At 37.8% G+C, this 19,755-nt stretch overlaps 2 protein-coding genes across 2 annotated transcripts; one reads left to right on the plus strand and one right to left on the minus strand.

The window, feature by feature from the left end:
* Positions 1 to 2,605: 2,605 nt before the first annotated feature.
* LOC149312158 (KRR1 small subunit processome component homolog) lies at positions 2,606 to 12,939 on the plus strand. The gene is made up of 10 exons (XM_089524079.1): positions 2,606 to 2,744; positions 3,802 to 3,977; positions 4,962 to 5,096; positions 5,358 to 5,483; positions 6,566 to 6,649; positions 7,436 to 7,492; positions 8,292 to 8,462; positions 9,878 to 9,955; positions 10,197 to 10,290; positions 12,111 to 12,939. Exons 1-10 carry the CDS (start codon positions 2,681 to 2,683, stop codon positions 12,263 to 12,265), a joined length of 1,140 nt encoding a protein of 379 aa, XP_089380205.1. The 5' UTR covers positions 2,606 to 2,680; the 3' UTR covers positions 12,266 to 12,939.
* LOC149312159 (glioma pathogenesis-related protein 1-like) lies at positions 12,937 to 19,279 on the minus strand. The gene is made up of 5 exons (XM_089524080.1): positions 19,063 to 19,279; positions 17,104 to 17,349; positions 16,680 to 16,789; positions 15,260 to 15,342; positions 12,937 to 13,284 (listed from the first exon to the last, which is right to left on the minus strand). Exons 1-5 carry the CDS (start codon positions 19,243 to 19,245, stop codon positions 13,148 to 13,150), a joined length of 759 nt encoding a protein of 252 aa, XP_089380206.1. The 5' UTR covers positions 19,246 to 19,279; the 3' UTR covers positions 12,937 to 13,147.
* Between the last annotated feature and the right edge of the window lie 476 nt (positions 19,280 to 19,755).

Below are 19,755 nucleotides of genomic sequence, written 5' to 3' on the forward strand. Positions count from 1 at the left end.
CCTCCTCTGGACACGCTCCAGTTTCTCAATGTCCTTTTTGAATTGTGGTGCCCAGAACTGAACACAATATTCCAGGTGGCAGAAATGGCCTGTGACATTCATCTGCTTCCCTTTAAAATGCTTTAAGAGATGGTGGGAGTGAACCTCAGTGGGAGGAGAAAGGAGAGGCCCCAGAATTTTTTTAAATTAAAATGTCGACATTCAAAATTTTAAATTTGAAAAAAAAATTAAATAGTTTTCACATTTTTGAAATTGTTTATTCTTTTTTAATTTTCTTTAAAAAAACATCACATTTTAACCAAACCTTCACTATGTATCCATTTAGGTTGTGCATATGATATTTTAATCTGAAAGTATAATTTTAATTTTGCTAGTTGTTTATGTCACAACTATTAGCATTACATTCAGTGGTATATGGGAATTACAATTTATGAGTAACATTTGTGTAAAAAAGCACTAATAAGGCTTTTGTTTGGTGTGGTATGGGAGGAGGTCAATGGGGGTAGTGACACCATGAGTTACCACACCGGGTGACACCAACCCTAGGGGTGCCATTTAGAGGAAACGAAATGACCTAAGGCTTGGATAAGTATTATGAGCAGAAGGCATTTTGAGTGGAATGCATGGGATGGAAATCAGTTTATCGTATATTCAATTAAAGTCCTTGCCTGCTTAAAGAACCCAAACAATTCTACAATCAGTAAAAAGAAATAAAAACACATAGCACAGCATAATCAAAATCACACAACCCAGCCCTCCACCAACTTATAAGTGTGTGTGAACCTGTGTAGATATGCTTTGCGGTGGGTCTTCTATCTATACTTTGCAGTTCTGAATGAAAGTACATTCTAGAGATGTTCAGTATTTGTACTTGAACATACAGTGGCCCCTCCACATTTGCTGAGGAAAAAAACTGCACATAAAAACACAATTCGTTTTACTTAAGAGAACATCTCTCTAGAAATCTCCAGGTCCTCCAGAGCAACTCTGTGGTCAACATCTGCCAGAAGTTGACCATATAATCATGCTGGAGGACCTACAAATGCCTAGAGAAGTGTTTTCTCTAGGAATCTCCAGCTCCTTCGGTGCAAATTTATGGTCAACTTCCAGCAAAAGTTCTCTGGAGGACCTAGATATTGCTAGAGAGAACATATTAATCAAATCCACAAAAATCAAATCTGCAAATGTGGAAGTTCAACAGTATATTTTAAAGGCGCTCAGTATTTGTACTTGAGCGTAGTTTCTTTTAAACTGTCGTTTTAACGGATGTTGATTGTTTGTTAAACGTTGTTGTCCCCTGCCTCAATCCATGGGGAAAGGTAGGTGAGAAACAACAACAACAACAACACCTATGCATTTGGCATAAAAGTTTGAAGGCTGGTGCTTTAAAGAAATTAACATTGTTTTTTATTATTCCTATATCTCTTTGTAAAATGTGTGTGTAAAATTCTGAATTAGGCGTAACTCATGTTTGGCCAGAACTGAAATGTGTCTCCTTTTTACTGGGTAAAATTTCATGGGACCATAGAGATATTTTGAAGCAATGAAATAAAACACAATCATTCTTGTTTTTGGAAGGTTTTCTATTTTTAATCTCGAAGCATCAATGAATGGCTGACAGACTTACGGGAAGTTTATTGAAACGGTTAAATTAACATGTTCATTAAACAATACATCTTCAGAAAAAGTAGGAAAAGAAGAATGGGAAGAACTAATAAACTTCTACCAAAAAAACCCCAGTTGGAAATAAACTAGAAAAGCAAATGGTCAAACAATAAAATATCTCAAGTTACTAATATTCAAGATCTCAATTTAAAATAAGAAAGCATAAAACACTGAAGGACTACATTATCAAATAAAGAAGTAGTTAAATATAAGAATCTATGTCTCACCCTCCAAACTAATTTAAGGAAGTCATAAAGGAAGGAAAACAAACAAAACCCCAACCATTTCAAAAGAAGCTCCACAATATTGAACTAATTATCAATTATATATATATATATATATATTAGTTATTTATTTATTTATTTATACCCATAATTTATTTATACTTCAGCCAAAAGGCTATCAGAGCAATACTCAATTAATTTGCAAGATTATGATTGTAACAATCAGATGCATATTGAAGAATCAACAATGATGTCCTTTGCCTGCAGCAGGAGACCTGCTAAAAACTCCAAGACCCAGAATGCATTGCTGCACTCTAGGACGCATGCGCCTGGAAACCACAGAGCTAGGAAAACAATAGAGACACACATTCCGTATCGCGATTTTTCTTGAGGCATTTCCTATCTGTAATTCTTTTTATTTGGAAGTTAAAAAGTATCTTCTTCACCTAAGGCTGCAAGTGCAGCCATAAACCCAGGTTGATGACACGCTTTAACTTCCCTGGCTCAACGCTAGGGAATTATGAGAGCTGTAGTTTTGTGAGCATTTTCTGTCAGTGAACTACAACTCCCAGGACTCCCTAGCACTGAGCCAGGGTAGTTAAACTGGGTTATTTTCTGCAGTGTGGATGCAGACCTAGAGAGACTCTCATCATTGCCTCTATTTCCCGGTCTCAGGTTTAAACTTAGTGCCACCCCTCTTCTGTTTCTAGATCTATGCGATTTTTGTCAAAGGAGAACAACTTCCGGCTTTCGTTTGCACTTCCGGTTCAGGGGTTAAACCTTAGAGCAGCATGGAGGCCCCAGAGAGGGAGGAAAGACGAAAGAGGGGCCCCAAAGCCAAGAAGGCGAGCAAAGGTGGGTCTCTCAAAGTCATCCTCAAAGGACCCCATCCTCCAGCCTTAGTTTCCCCTATTTATAGCGTTATCGTCCCACTTTATCCTCCAGGTTCACATTTTAGGGAACCCTGGGATTTGGAGTTTATGGAGGGGGCGTTCAGCATCCTCACCCAAAACTACAAATCCCAGGATCCCACAGTTGAAAGTGGCAGCATAGCACTATATATATATATATATGGTCTTGAACTGATTCTATGAAATTTGGCTTGGTTTCTTAAAGGGGAGAAATAATAGGTTGGCTTTCATAATGAAAGGAAAAGCCACTGGGTGGCCATGGGCAAGTCACACTCTCTCAGCCTCAGGAAACGGCATATCTTATATGGATGCTTAAGTGCCATTAAATGGTGTCCCTTATATAAAAGGACAGAATCAAGGTTTGCATATGGGAAATAAAGCACACTCATCCCTCCATATTTGCGGTTTTGATTATTCATGGATTTGATTAATATGTTCCCCCTAGGAATATTTAGGTCCTCCGGTGCAACTCTATGGTCAAGAGTAAAAAGTCAGTGTACTCCACTAGGCATTTGTAGCTCCTCCAGTGCAGTTCTATGGTCAGTGTCTGTCGGACGTTGACCACAGAGTTTATTATTATTTATTTATATTTATTTGCGGTATTTATACCCCACCCTTCAGCCCTAAATGCTCTCCGAGCGGCTTACAATTATGATTTTTCATTAGACGGTTCCCTGCCCTCAGGCTTACAATCTAAAAGACATGACACAAAAGGAGAAGGGAATGGTGGTGGAGAAGGGGATGAGGTCCAGGGGCTCTTCTCTCCCTCTGAGGCCTGGACCAAGGCAGATGGATTGCAGGGAGGGCTCTTCTTCTTGCACTGGAGGACCTAGAGCTTCCTAGAGAGGTGTCTTGTCAATTTCCTGGCATCAAACCTCAACATTCAGTTGTTTGTTTTGGTCCCTTCCTATGTCTTTCATGTCTCTGTTCCCAGACCAACCATTTTTTTAATGAGGAAAAAAAAACTATTCTAATATAAATATGTATATTTTTGTTAACAGTAGATGAATCTGAACTTCTTACTGTTCCTGATGGATGGAAAGAGCCAGCCTTTACAAGAGAAGATAATCCTAGAGGGCTTCTGGAAGAAAGCAGCTTTGCCACGCTCTTCCCAAAGTACAGAGAAGCATACTTGAAAGAATGCTGGCCATTAGTGCAGAAAGCACTGAATGAACATGTATGACTATTGTACTATACTTGCATTAAGCTTTCTGTTTACCAAGACTTCCTGGGAGGGAAGGATGAGTAGTACCATTTGGCATACTGCTGGATAGAGTATTTTGAAACTACCACTGTATCTATAGTTTTTTGTGGGTTTTTCAGGCTATGGGCCATGTTCTAGAAGAGTTTATTCCTGATGTTTCACCAATATCTCTGGCTGACATCTTCAGTTACATTTCTGTGAAGACGCCAGCCACAGATGCTTGAAAAATGGCAGGAATAAATTCTTCTAGAACAGGGCCACAAAGCCCAAAAAACCCACAAAAACTATGGATGCCAGCCATGAAAGCCTTCGACTTGTAATTGTAATATTCTGCTTAAAAGAGGGAATTGCTCTTTTATTGTAGTGTTTTCTACAATGTTCAGATATAGCATACATTTAACACAGCTTTAGAAGCCAGACAGTTTGAATGAATATGATGTGTGAAGTTGATGGACAGTTTCATAGGCAAAATTGTATTTAGCTTGAGTCCTTCATTCTGAGTCAAGCATGTCCTTGGCAAGATGTTCTCAATGAGTGTTCACTGTTGCCATTATATGCTTGATTCCATCTGGGTCCAATTTGGATCCAGTTTGGATTCCCCATCTGGGTCGAAGGGGAAGGACAAGGGCCTTGGAGGTTGCTGTTTCTTTTATTTGCCCACTTGTTCAGAGGTAGCGAAAAGAAGAATCAGCAGGTTGGAGACATTAGTGGTGGGCCTTGGGCTGGAGGGCTTCAGCAGGTACCCAGCAATGCACTAGTTCTACAAGTTTTCTTAATTTAAAGTTGTATTGAAACTTCTCAAGTTACATTTGTATATGTTGACAAATAGTTTTGTTTCTTCTGTTGGTATTCATGATATATTCTGTTTGTAAACCTTTTTCAGCATATAAAGCTTTGATGTTGTTTGAAACCAGTTGTGTTTCTGTGTAGACTGTTATTTGCTTCTTTGTGTTTCAGCACATAAAGGCAGCTTTAGATTTAATTGAAGGAAGCATGACTGTCAGCACAACAAAGAAGACCTTTGATCCCTTTATAATCATCAGAGCCAGAGACTTAATAAAGCTTTTAGCAAGAAGTGTTCCATTTGAACAGGTTTGTTCAGTGATTGTTGTGATTCTACCCCATATCCCTATTAAGCTGTCCTGAATGTTGTTTCCATTTGGTCTTGTTAAGATCTGTAAAGATCTAAGATACAGGGTTTTTATCAGAAATGTTACTTAGCTTAAATGGCAAACTTCAGTTTAAAATCTTTTTAAAGAATAGTGTATCAGAATGAAAAAAGTTATTTTATTAATGATCCAGCCTGCACTTGGGTCTAGTTTAACTTGACTTGTTCTCTGATTTTCTGTTCAGGCTGTACGCATCCTTGAAGATGATGTTGCCTGTGACATCATTAAAATAGCATCCCTGGTGAGAAACAGAGAACGATTTATAAAAAGACGACAGAGGCTTCTTGGTCCCAATGGATCTACTCTCAAGGTGTGTCTCATATTGTTACAATCAAGTTATATATGTGTTTACTCAGTGAGTTCATCGAAAGTATTCTCAAGTGGGTCAAGCTTGTTGACTATGTTGTTGACACCCAAATATATTTTTCCATGCCTTCTAAATTAGCCTCAGCTAAGGATAGTGTGTCTCATTTGAATAAATGCCTGGAGGATGTAATGGGTTGGATTAGGAAAAACGAAGCTGAATCCAGACAAGACAGGTGCTTACTATTAAGGTTCCTAATCTGGGGTTGGGGTTGTGTAATTCAGTTCTGGATGGGGTTACCCCCACCTCCAAATACTGTGTTGTTAGCTTGGGAGAGCTCTTGGATCTGTCTCTCCAAATTTCAGCCTAGATAGATGCCAGTGGTCAGGAGTGCTTATTATTGGCTTTGCCAACCATCTGTGTTGCTTCCTAGAATTGGAAGACCTAGAGATGGTCTTCGCAACCTCAAGGTTGGACTTTTGCAATGCATCGTACATTGGGCTACCTCTGCACTAAATTCAGAAACTTCTGTTAAAACATGGCAGCCAGATTGATCATTGGTATATATAGGAATGAACATATCACACCAATATTAGAATCACTCACCTGGTTGCCAGTTAGCTTCCAGGCAAAGTACAAACTGTTGGTTATTTTACATTTAAAGCCCTGTTTGGTTTTGGTCCATGTTACCTACTGCCTCCTCCCATATAATTTGCTCCGTCCACTGGGATCCTCTGGGAGATATTTGTTTCAGCCAGCCAGGACTAGACTGGCAACCAGAGGAGCTTTTCATCAGCTGTCCCTAGAATGACCTGCCAAAGAGATTAGACAGCTACATATTTTGTCTGAATTTTAAAAAGTATTAAAGACCTATCTCTTCCAGCAGGCCTACTTGATTTTAAACTATGAATTTTAAATTGGTATATTTTAAATTTTATGTTGGATGATTTTAATGTGTTAAAATGGCTTTATGGGTTTTACCCCATTTTGAGTCTTGAGGTTGTTATTATTATTATTATTATTATTATTATTATTATTATTTCTATTTGTGAGAGTTGAATCATGAAATACCCTATCTTTTGATGTAGGCTCTAGAACTACTGACAAACTGCTACATCTTGGTTCAGGGGAACACAGTTTCAGCTCTTGGGCCTTTTAACGGTTTAAAAGAGGTATGATGTCTTTTCTATTGAAGGGAAGACTTTGGAGTTATTTGTAGAATCAGTTTGCTCCACTTTATTTTATGCCTATGATACAATATAATCTACAGCTTTTATCTCTCATCCAGCATACAAGCCCCTACAATAACATTACAGAAGGTGAGAGAATGTCCAGCCATGATAACAGACCAGGAACTATCTTCCTACACCTCTTACTTTTATTGGTGCTGTGCTATAATACTCTCAATATTGCCCAATCATTTCATAGCATGCCATTTAATAATAAGATAACGAATAGATTGCCTGATGATAGTGCTCATGCATTGGCAGGATTACAGTGTCGGTCTGTTGTACTTCTAAAACAGGTGAGGGCCCAGGAGAAGTATTTTTTTCCAATAGGAAGTGACCCAGAATTTGACTTCCAATTCATTTCTTTGGGGGGAAAGGCATCCTTATAACATCCTTATAAACCAGCCCAGAGAGGGCCAAAATTATGCAGAGAGTGAGTATACCTCCCCCCTCAAAGGTCTCTGGGTAAAAAGAAATCAGTTTTTGCAAGATGCAATATTCTTCTATCCAAAGTCCATTCTGTGTTATCTCCAAACTGCCATCATTTCAGTATTATAATTTTTGATGGTGGGATGGAATCATTTTGGTGCTGGTGTTGCTGAACAGTTGTTAGAAATCCTTGTCAGTCTGTTGCAGATAATCCAGAGAACTCCTAGTAGATCCAGATCTTCTTTCTATTACCCCTTGGTTGAGCTTTTTTTTTTTTTAAATAAACTTTTTCTTTCCTAGGTTAGGAAAGTTGTGCTGGATACGATGAAGAATATTCATCCCATATATAATATCAAAGTGAGTGTGATTCTTGGTATACAATAAGATGTTTTATGTGAGATTTAACTTTGGTTTGTTTTTTTTAGCCAAATGATTTTATCATTTGAGGCATCTGGCAACCTAACCATGATGATATCACTACTGACCGCTGCCTCTGGTGATCCCACTTTAAATCCCCACATTGTTTTAGCATATTGTTGCCACCAGGAGATCTCCGAGATTTAGTCTCAATCACTCTTTATACATTCTCCTAACTATATTGACCACCTAATACCAATATATGAAATTATGGCAATTTTATGTAATGTTGCAAGGTAGTATTCCTTTTGGAGAAGAGCAGTTTTATACCTGGGGTGACCAGTCTTGTTTCCTTGACCCTCAGCCATCCTTCCATACTTATCCAGTCAAAAGTAAGCCCAGATGCATTCAGTGGGGGTTACTCCAGGCAAATGGGTGTGGGATTGCAAATACATGAAATACAGATTAATTCAGAAACAGAAATCAAAGAATGTGTTTTCTGCCTGGGGTGAGGCAGGCAGATCTAGCATATCTTTGACCTTACTGAAAAGTATTAAAAAGAACAGGATGCTACATTTGTTCAATAAATCAGATTGTTGCCCACTGCATTAATAGGTAATATTATCTATTATTATCTATTATTATTATCATTATTATCATTATTAGATTATTTTATATCTGGTATTATAATCTTTTGATTTTTTCCCCTCTCTGCCTAAATGAATAAATAGAAAGAGTTGAATAAATAGTATGTTCTAACTAATTCTTTGGCCTCTTTGGTGTTGTAATGTTGTTGAAGACCCTGATGATTAAGAGGGAGTTGTCAAAAGATCCTGAATTAAGAGCACAGAACTGGGAACGTTTTTTGCCAAAGTTCAAACACAAGAATTTGAACAAAAGGAAGGAACCAAGAAAGAAGAATGTCAAGAAGGAATATACTCCCTTCCCACCTCCACAACCAGAGAGTCAGGTCTGTTAACTCCTGTAATTTTGCTAGACAGCCTAGAAGGTTTTTGAAATTAATAAAGAATAAAAGTGGTTGCCCATGAGTTGCTGTGAGGTTATAGAGAATGCCAAAAAAAGAGGGAAGGGGACAAAAGAAAAGACATACATTGTAAAGGATATTTATTGGTATATCTTCTAACCTAACAAAAGAATCCCCAAAACTGGAACAAGCAAGAATTATTATGTTACTAATTCTTTACCAATTTAAAATCTGAAATGAAAATCAAAACAATTTTTTATACCAGACTCATATTAAATCATGGTGATTAACTGTTTTGTTTCTTTTGAGCTGATGTAGGGATGGATAAGCTGTGACCCTTCAGATGATTGGATTTCCGCCAGCTCCAGCAGCATTAAGAGTGGTTAAGAATGAAAGGAGTCGTAGTACATGATCTGGAGGGTCACAGGTTGTTATTTGCCATGAAGTCATTTTTGACTTGAGGCTACCCTATGTGTAAGAGACCTTCAAGAGCCTTTGGCTGCATCTGCACTGCAGAAATAATCCAGTTTGTCAGTTCTTCAACTGCCATGGCTCCATGCTATGGAAGTTTGGGAACTGTAGTTTGTTGTGCCACCAGAACTCTAACAGAGAAGGATAAATGTTTCACAGAACTACAATTCCCAGAATTCCATAGCATTGTGCCAGGGCAGTTAAAATGGTTTGAAACGGGATTATTTTTGCACTGTGGATGCAGCCTCCGTCATCTCCAGTCCTGCCTAAGACTTGCATATTCAAGGTTTTGGCTTTTTTTTATTGATTCAATCCATATGTAATGTGTTTAACCTGCTTTCCTTCTGCTTTCCACTATGGGAAATTACTGTCTTTTCTAAAGAGGCCTGTCATCTCATGATGTATATAAAGTTCAGTAACCTCATTTAGTCATTTCAGCTTCTAGTGAGAGTTCAGCCTTGATTTGCTCTCAGACCACCTCACCACTTATGTGTTGTGGTGTTTGGCAAAATTACATATTTAATTCATGGCAGTGATGTACTAAGAACCAATTTTGAATAAGATTAAAAATAATAGTTAATTCTATTTGATAAATTATTGCCTTTCAGAATTATATTCTATTATTTAAAAGCTGGATGTTCAGTTTAAAAATTCACAAAAAAGTACTTGCTACCCCCCTAAAAAAGCTTGCTAAGTTATTTAAGTAAATGAAGCAGGTATTCCTTATGTATTCATACTATCTTTTCCTTTGGACAATTTGTTTGTAGTTTTATTACATTCTGTTTAACTTCAGCTACAGAATTTGCCACAGTATATTTCTGAAGTGCTTTGTCTTCTGATTTTTAATTTAATTTAATTGGTTTCTAAATGAGAGATACGGCAACATTCTACGGTGTAGAACATTTCTAATCCTAATCATTATTTTTCAGATCGATAAAGAATTGGCAAGTGGTGAATATTTCTTGAAGGAAAGTCAAAAGAAGCGTAAGAGAGTAGAAGAGATAAAGGTATAATTATTTTGTCTTTTGAAGTTACCTTAAAACATTGATTGGGATCACATGGCCTTCCAAATGTTGTTGTACTGTAAGTCCTAGCAGCTCTAGCCAGCATAGGAATGGTAAAGAATGTGGGGAACTTCAGTTAAAAACAAATGGAGGGCTACATGATTCCTATTTCTACTTTAAGACACACATCTATTTTTTGTATGTTGAATTCCTGAGATGTTTCACTTTTTAACGACACATTTAGGCAAAACAAGCTGAGGCAGTCAGCAGAAGACAAGAGGAGAGGAACAAAGCTTTTATTCCCCCTAAGGAAAAACCAGCTGTAAAACAGAAGAAAGGTAAGTTTGGCCCTCGCTGTCTTTTATTTAAGCCTCAGTTCAGAAATCACTCTTTTTGTATTTTTGCCACTGCCAAAAGCCTAACATTTTTAATGTTCTTAATTCAAGCATATATAAACTATGTGACAACATTCTAGCATTAGTAAAATCATATTTGTGTCTGCATTTTATGTATACCTCTGTTTTTCTAGGTTGTCTGGCTCCAGCACTGAATCAGTCTATGATTAATGAAACAACCTGGATAATTCCAATATTTTTTTGCTATAAATATAGTTAAACATGAGAATATTTTAACAGGTGATAGATGTGGCTTATACTGAAACAGTCTTTGTTTGCTAACTTGAAATCTGCTTCAGAAACTAATTCATAAATATAAAAACATAGAAAAGGTTTAGTCTACAATAATGAAAGCTCTTTGAAATCTTCAAAGTAGTAAATAGTATTTAACTAGACAAGTATTGAGATTAATCAAATCTGCTGTCAAGATAACAGCATCTGGATGCCTTGTAGATAACACTGATGCATATCAAACTGCTTTTCAAGGCTATTTGGTTCTCCAAAACGCCATTTATGTTCTTTTGTCTCTTGGGCACTAGTCAAGGTATGTGGATACTATATGAGATAAAACAAGGATAACCAGTTGCTCATTATTCAGATTGGATTAACTGGGCTGGATCCAGAACCTCTCTTTTGGGTGGAGTATCATCTACCCATAGGAGGCTTGTGATCCAGAAAAGGAGAGTGCATGGCAGAACGGAGCAGGAAAAATAGGCCTGATACAGACAGGCCAAAATAAAGCTGCTTCGAGTCACTTTGCAAATATGCTGTTTAAATGATACATGCGTCCTAAGAGTCCAGAAGTCGCCCCAAAGCCATGCTCCAGTCCTAAGGACTGGGGTGCAGCTTTTGTTCAGCTTCCAGACTCTTAGGACGCGTGCATCATTGAAACACCATACCTCCAAAGTGACCTGAAGCAGCTTTATTTTGGCCTGTCTATATAGGGCCATAGTTATTAATTCTCACATGCACACCCCTTGTATTCTGGGCAGTTGGGAAACTCTCCAGAACAGCAGAAAGGTAGAGTTGTGGGCTGCATTTGAATTGATCTGAGAAAAAACTCTATTCAGAATATGCTAGTCAGCAGAAATGAAGTAGGATCCAACATTTCAGTCTATTGCACTCTAGCTTGGTCTAAATATTATACTTCTAAAAAAAATAACTTGACTGTGAGGGATTACCTGTGCTTGCCTGGGTTGCTGCACATAATATGTTTGAATTGGTAATACACCAGGTATTCTTGGATTTGGAACATGACATTAGTTTACTAGTTCTCTAGACATTTTGGGAGTAGCTCATCTGTGGCATTGACTCTGTTGGATGACTCTGATGGTAGCTGGAATTCAACAACTTCTGGGTGGGCAACACTTGCCTCATATGCTTAATACAGTGGACCCTTGTTATACGCTGGGGTAAGGTTCCAAGATCCCCCTTGGATAACAAAATCTGTGCATGCTCAAGTCCCATTAAATAATGACATAGCAAAATTGTGCCCCTTATAAAAAAAAATGGAAAATCAAGATTTGATATTTGAAATTTATACTTTTTTTGAACATTTTCAAACCGTGGATGCTTGAATCCGTGTATAAAAAATCCGTGTAAAAGAAGGGCTGACTGTAACTTGGTCACAAAGGTTTGTAAGAGTTTTATGGCATGCTTGATGTCATGTTTCTACTGGGCCTACTTGATGTTTGCGAAATGTTGGGTACTAAAACATTAGTCATACAATGTATAACATAATAGTAATATCTCTTATTTCATAGCTCCTTCTGAAACAAAAATTGATATTGAAGCAATTAAAGAAAAAGTGAAAAAGGCAAAGAAGAAGAAGCTGGGAGCACTTCCAGTCGAAGAAGTTAAGCTAAAAATTGCAGCAGATGAAAAGAAAAAGAAAAAGAAACCATCTTTGAAGTTATAGTACCTAGCTGTTTCCAAGAGGATGGTGATAAACTAGATTATTTTCTTTATTGTCATTTTGCTAGCAGACGTTAAAAAACATTATGAAAACATTAGGCGACATTTTAAAAAACAACCACCAGTTTCAGTGTCTGCATAAAGTAAGACTGTCAGTCTCTTTTGTTGCACTCTGAATCAATATCAATCATGTCTGCAGATTTACAGTGTCCATTTGAATAAGCTGGCACCTAAAAGTCATTCATATATACATTTCTAGCATACACAGGACGACACTGAAGAGCCTGTACAGGATGTGAATATTGTCGACACGTACCTTGCATTATTGTTGTATTTGTTGGGAGTGGCCCACTAATAATCTGTAGGTAGGCAGAGGTTTCTTAATAGAAGTTTAAATGTTTTTCCGAATACAAATAGGTTTATATTAAGTCTATCAATATTACATAAACTATTTTTATATATTTGGTATTTCTGGACCTTGTTTTTTTATTTATCCTGAATGTTATGTGTATTTGGGAGAAATATATTTCAAATGTTGAGGTAATTCAGCACCGACGTTTTTGTGGTGCAGAAATTGACAGAGTAGGCACATAAGTGGGTGTAATAACACAGACTTTGGATTTTATTCATCTTTAGAATAGTAGTACACCATTTCTTGAATTTCAGTTTGAAGGCATCTTGTAATTCATATATTTGTCACTAAAGCAAAAAAGGAAGTCCCTTTTGTTTCCTGTATCTTTTTTTCAGCGTTTGAAAAACAACTTTATGTGACTTAGAGGAGTGCAAACATCTTGACTTTAATCAGCTAATACCAGATACTAGCTGGTTTCAGTAATTCTTCATCTGTTTGTCAGACTTTTGTTTCAGTTTTATTTTTGTTGCTAGATCACTTATATATATACATGTTGGGATAACGTTGCTTCACAAATAAGACTGCGGCAAATATCACTAAAAGTAAAGATGGCCTCAATATTAGTACAGTGATGCAGTACTGATCACAGACTGGATCTTTCCAGGCTTTACCTATAAATGAAAAATGTATTACTTGCAAGTGGAGTACCATTGATAGCATATGACTTTAATAATATCACAAGAGAGCAGAGCAAGTTTCAGACTTCCTGAATTATTAGACTTAAACATATGAATCATTCTAAAGCCCAAGTCATATAGTAGGTGGGTCACTATCCACACCTTGTGCCTAGAATCACATTGGTGGTCAGTGGAGCTGTTGTGCTTCCTGTAACTAACTCTGATCAACAGTCCTGGATGCATCCCTTCAGGGCTAGAGTTGATGAGAGCTAAAGTCCAACAAAATCTCAAGAGCAGCCTTCCAGAGTATGGTTTAATTGACTGTACTGGTATCCCCTCAGTCTAGAGGTGACCATTTGAAGAAGTGTATTTGTCCTCCCCAAATTTAAGCACTTGGTCGTTCCTGAGCTGAGCAAAATATATTTTTCTCAAATGCAGCAATGAAATAAACAAATTGAGTATCTGGCTTGGTGAGGCAAAATCTTTCTGTCAATGATACTGCCATATCCTCCTTCCTGCCCTTTTCTTCCTTTTCTTGATATGTGGGGGTAAACTGGGAATTTGGGGAATGGGTCCACTTTGAAAAATAGGTGTACAAAAGACATTGTATGCCTTATGAAGGATGGATTCTATGCAAAAGACCAGCTGCTGGATCTATCCTCTGCAAGAACTGCAAGTAATTCATCTCAAGCCTTAGATGTATTTGTAACAAATGCTGAGGAGCAACTGGTTCAAACAGCAGAGAGACCTTTGTAGCACTGCTACCAGCAGAGTGTTTGTGAAAAATTAATTGGTGCAAGACAATTCTTGCAAGCAAATTGTCTCCACTGCTCTAAAGCATAGCATAAATCGCATTTGGCTAGAAAGTGCCTGCTGCCAGGAAACTGCAAGGTGTTCCCAGTTCCTAGCTCTTAGTTCTGGCTCACTTACAAGAAAAAAACTTTTACATTTTTATCTGTATGATATTTCCCAACCAGAGAGAAAGTTCAGCGTCAACTGAGCAGTATGCTAAGATAGCCTCCAATCCACATCCTAGCACTGCTGTTGCAGTTATTATAATTGGTACTATTTCTTCCAAATAATTCCTTGAGAGCCAGTGTGGTGAAGTTGTTTGAGGGTCTGAACAGACAGGCCAAAATAAAGCTGCTTCGGGTCACTTTGGAGGTATGCTGTTTAAATGCTACATGCGTCCTAAGAAGCCGGAAGCGGCGCCAAAGCCATGCTCCAGTCCTAAGTACTGGAGTGCCGCTTTGGCACAGCTTCTGGCTTCTTATTTAAAAAGCATACCTCCAAAATGACCCAAAGTAGCTTTATTTTGGCCTGTTTGTCCGGGTCCTGAGTGTTGAACTATGAATCTGAAGAACAGGGTTCAAATTCCCACTCAGCCATGGAAACCCATGTGAACTTGGGCAAGTGACCCTTTCTCAGCCTCAGAAAGAAGGCAAAGGTAAACCTCCTCTGAACCAATCTTGCCAAGAAAATCTCATGATAGGGTTGGCTTAGGGTTGCCATTTGCTAGAAACAATTTGAAGGCACAAAACATCATTTCTTACTCTATATATCAGATTGACAGTGGCTTATAATCAAAACAATATCTGAAAAGCTAACCAAATATATAATGGCAATTGAAAGGCAATGTAATTCTACCAAGACTACCTCTCCTGTTAAAAAGGCAAGCCTTTTGCTGATTTTTACAGTCAGAGTCAACTGCTATGGATTGAGAGACTGCAATGTTCCAACTACCTCTTTATCCAGCACTAATAACTAGATTTGAACAGAGGATGTCCCAACGTGAGCCATAAGAGGTGAAATGTATGGTACAGGTAAATTGAGTATGTGAGTTTACAGTGCGATGTTACCATAATATTTAAAACAGTATAATACAACTAAATGCTAGCTTGTAAAAACTTTAAACTCATAGCTGTGTTTCCTGTTACTGACAGAATAAGACTAGTTCTTCTTTACTTACCGCAGAGTCTGTCTATACATGGTTCCCCATTACATTCACTGCATGCTGCTCCTGTTTTATATGGTTTTGTTGGATAATTCCCACTGCATGGAAAGAAAAGGAACAGAGGGTGAATTATAGGTTTCTGTTCCAGTTTTATTCAAACCATTCTAACTGAAATTGTAGTAACCTGTAGTGAAAATGTAAACACTAAAAAGAAGGAATAATTTGTGAAGCCAAAACATCACAACATGATTCTCCTGAGCATTAAAGCAATGATTAATACCCTTTCCCTTAAAAATTAAGACTAGAACTACTACATTCACTAGTATTCCTAGCTAATTGCCAATTATATGCATTTCACATTGGCCCAAGATTTCAGGATCTCATTGCTATCTTATTGTACAATTTCTAAAACACTACAATTGCTTGCTGAGTTTTCAATGCTATGGACAGACACCCTTCACTTACACAAGGAGTGGCTCTCCCAGGTATTGAATTTCAGTACCCACAATCCCTGGCCATTGGTTATATTGAGGCTGATGACAGAGTCTGCCAATAACTGGAGGGTTGCCTATTCCCCACCATGGCTTTGGTCTCTCATTTTAAGTGCTAACAAGTTGAACTTTACTACAGCCCTAAAGCGATGAAGCATTTCACACACAGTAAGAAGTAGACAGCCTGGAGAACTACAGCACTTTGGAGCAGAGCTCAGATATGTCTGAAGGATTAACAAAGGTATGATATTAACTCTGTGTATATTGGAAGCCATGGGTTTAAAGAGGACTGTCATCATGTTTAATTTACATCTATTTATATTGCATTTATTATGCATTGTTTTGTGATTTGTAATTGGAAGGTAAATACTAGCTTAATTTAGAAGGCTAATAACAGGGAAATCCAAAAGCCTGTTGCGGGAGAGGAAACGGATTAATCATAGGGAATATACATTTCCTTTAATGTCTGTTTTGACCCTATGAAATAAATAGACCTTAAGTATTGTTGGAGATACATGTGGAACAGTGGTGTTTAAGAAGCAAAAACCATCTGGAATCAAAAGGACAATAAACTTTTTAAAGGAAGTTCCATCTAGAGCAGAGGTGGCAAAGACCAACCTGTGAGCCCTAGGTCCATTTTTGTCATCCTTATAGCCATCCAGGAGTAAAATAAAAATTCAGGAAAGATAGAAGATGGGATGATGAAGTTGATGTAGTCCCTGAGGCTATCAGTTTAGGTAAGGAAGGGAGAACCAGACAATATCTAAATATCTGTCTCTACCACAGGTGGTCTCTGAAATTTCAGTCCTTAGTGTAAGCATTGTTGCACTTTTCTCCACTTCCAAGAAAGAATGCACAGAAGCCAAATGCTAAGTTTCAGAAGCAACAGGAGAAGGGCCTTCCTGAGAGAAATTCTTACACAAATAGCAAATCAAAAAGCTTACCCAGGTCCATAGTTACAAACGAAAAGTGCAGCGTTGGGATAATTAAAATATTTTACTGCTGGACAGAAGTGAACAGCACAGCCAATTTTGTAGCTTGTTGCCCAGACCATCTGAAACGAAATTGGAATATTTCATGATGATTCACTGTTCAGGAAGACTTAATTGGAACCTCTGCTGTATTTAGGATGGCTGCTGTAGTGTTTGTGGGTGTTGCTTGTATATAATTAACAATCATGGAACAAAGTCTGTGTTATAAAGAATTGATTTAAAGGCAAACATACAATATTAATGTTTGACAGATGACTTAAGAACTAGAGTCTCCTTTGAAAGCAGACTAGGGCTGCATCTCAAGCAGGATCTTTGTCTCAACACACTTGTTAAAAACCACATTACACTGACTCTTGAGACATCAGTAGTGGCTTACCTGAGTGTAATGTCCACATACATAACTACAGCTTTGGGTGTTGTAGTCATAATGCTGGACTTCACGGTACCAGTTAGTGAGGGCTGCAGTCACATTAAAAAGCCAAAGAGAACCTGCCCAAATATTTTCTCCTACTGCTGTAAAGTTGGGGTGAACCTTCCCCAATATTTTCAGGACAGGATTATGTCGGAATTGGCACATTTTTGCCCAGGCCTTCGCAGTCTTTGCTAGATCATGGTCCCAGCTCTACAAAAAAGTAATAACAAGTTATTATCCTTTTATAGGATATTCTAGGATTTTAAAAGAACAAAGAAGAATTAAATCCCTTACACATCCAACCATGCTAAAAAAAAAAACCTGGAAATTGTAATGAAAGTCCCCAGCATGGATATGCAGTCTCTATAGGCATGTGGTCTTACCTACTATGCTTATGTGCAATCAAGATTAAACAAACACACATTTTGCTTTGTTCTTTCAGTCCCAAGGGGTCCAGGGGTCAAATACCCATTTGGCCATGGAAACATACTGAGTGGCTGCCAGCAAGTCACACTCAGCTTCAGATAAAGACAATGGCAACCTCATCCCCTGAAGAAATCTTGTCAAGAAAATCCCCTGGAAGGTTCACCTTAGGGGTGCCATGAGTCAGAAATGACTTGAAGGCACATCATCCACCACCACTACAATTATTTTCAGACGTCTGAATTAATATGTTCTTTTGGGAGTGAGGATGGAAAGCCAGATGCCCTTCCAGGATAGTCTACTGGAGAGAAGAAAAGATCATGTTAGGCCTTCTTGGGCCATCCCTGCTCCCATTAAAACAGAATGTTACCTTGAACATTGTGTAGTGTTGGAGATATAGTGCCTCAGGACACCAGAATGATGCTGAAATTAATATCTTACTTATACTTAGTGATTTATTGAAATCTCGAAGAATAGTAAAGTTGGAATGAGAACTGTGCAATCATCATGACCAACCTATAATTGTCCTGATCAGTTGTACAGTGGAGACAAGGTCAATCTAGCAAAAAGACCTCTGAGTTCCAGATTACTGTGTTGAGATTGTTTGTTGGTTCTACTGAATTCTTCAATTTGTAATATCTAGTCTTAAAGACTCACAAAAATAATTATAGTTTTCATATTTTTTAAAAGACTCTTGCATGTTTTATCCTATACTTTGGATCAACCTACAGTCATCGTTATCCTGCAAAGAATTGTCTCAAAAACAGTTTAATAATATTAAAGGGAAATGTCCACAATGTCTCCTAATGGCAAATTTATAATTGAACTTCCACCCCTCCTTCCACCCACTCTTCTTTTTAAGGGAAGCACTTGCATAGAGTAAAAGCTATATCACTGTTGGGACTTTTTTAAATGAAATCATTGTTCCTGTTTGAGTCTGTGGTTATTGGTTCTGTATTTAAATACACCACTGCCTACACTAAGCTCCCAATTCTGGATAAATATTATCGGTAAAAAGGCACCAGTCACTTCAGACTCTGACTCATTATGGCAAAAAGGTCATTAACACTGTACAGGATATTTTATATATCTATCTGAATTTTGCTATCAGGCGGCACCAAAATTCCACTAGTCTGTCTCAAGGTACACTGTGACATTCATCAAGAGTGGTATGTGATGTGCAGGAATAAGAATATAAATGCATTTGAGACACATATCCCCATTTAAACAAAAATGCATGTAAACAAACATTCCTTAGAAAGAATGTGGAGGCATGGCCTCTTAAGTTACACTTTGATTATTCTACATCAAGAAACAAGGTATGATAGGGCTCCGTTCACAAAATGATGCTTACCCAACATTACAATCAGCAGCTAGTTTGCTCCACAATCTAGTTATGGTGGGATTTCTATAGAAAAATTTCTAAGCAGTTATAAACCTGCAAGAAACATAAACAAAAACAGTTTGATATTTCAACAGTTAAAAGACAGATTCCCTTACCATTCGTTTCATGTTGCTGGCTGGTGGAGTCACACTGGATCGGAAATTATTGTGCACTCTGAGACATTCTTCAATAAACTGTTCATTTCCAATATCTGGCAACGTATTTTGGTCATAAAAATAGCAGTAAATGGAGAGATTCAGGAAAACCAAAACACAAAACAACAGATGGATTGCTGTCATTCTAAACTCCCTTTCTCAACTGCACAGACATGAAAAATACTAGAGATAGTAAAGGTGTTCTTGATGATGTCTGCTTTGAAAACTTGAGGTTGCCTTTCATGTTAGTTTGCTTTACTTTCTTTGGTATTTTATGGTAGATAACAGGAAATGAATCAGCCACAGCAGCTCTAGCTGAAGGCAGAAACTGATGAGTCAGTTTTGCATTCAGTCTGCCCTTTTCTTACACTTCCTTGTATATACAGTATGCAACATTTCTTCATATCTGGTGTATGTATATGTTTGCTGACCAACTCCTTGAAAAACAAGACCAGACACAGAGAACTGAGTTATAAAATGGGCAGCTTTATTTAACTCACCTTATTTAAACTTATTTCTTTGAGAACTGCAAAACCAAGGGGGAGAACGTTGTGTGAGAAGAGCTGGTGGATGGTCTTCTCCTAGACCAATTCCCTAGCTTCCAAAGGGCGAAAACACCTGAGCCCCAAGGACAATCCAGAAGTGGGTTGTTCC

This window comes from Sceloporus occidentalis, unplaced genomic scaffold (genome assembly GCF_023333645.1).
Source record: "Sceloporus occidentalis isolate IW3139 unplaced genomic scaffold, rSceOcc1.0.p SCAF_5, whole genome shotgun sequence".
Lineage (NCBI taxonomy): Eukaryota > Metazoa > Chordata > Lepidosauria > Squamata > Phrynosomatidae > Sceloporus > Sceloporus occidentalis.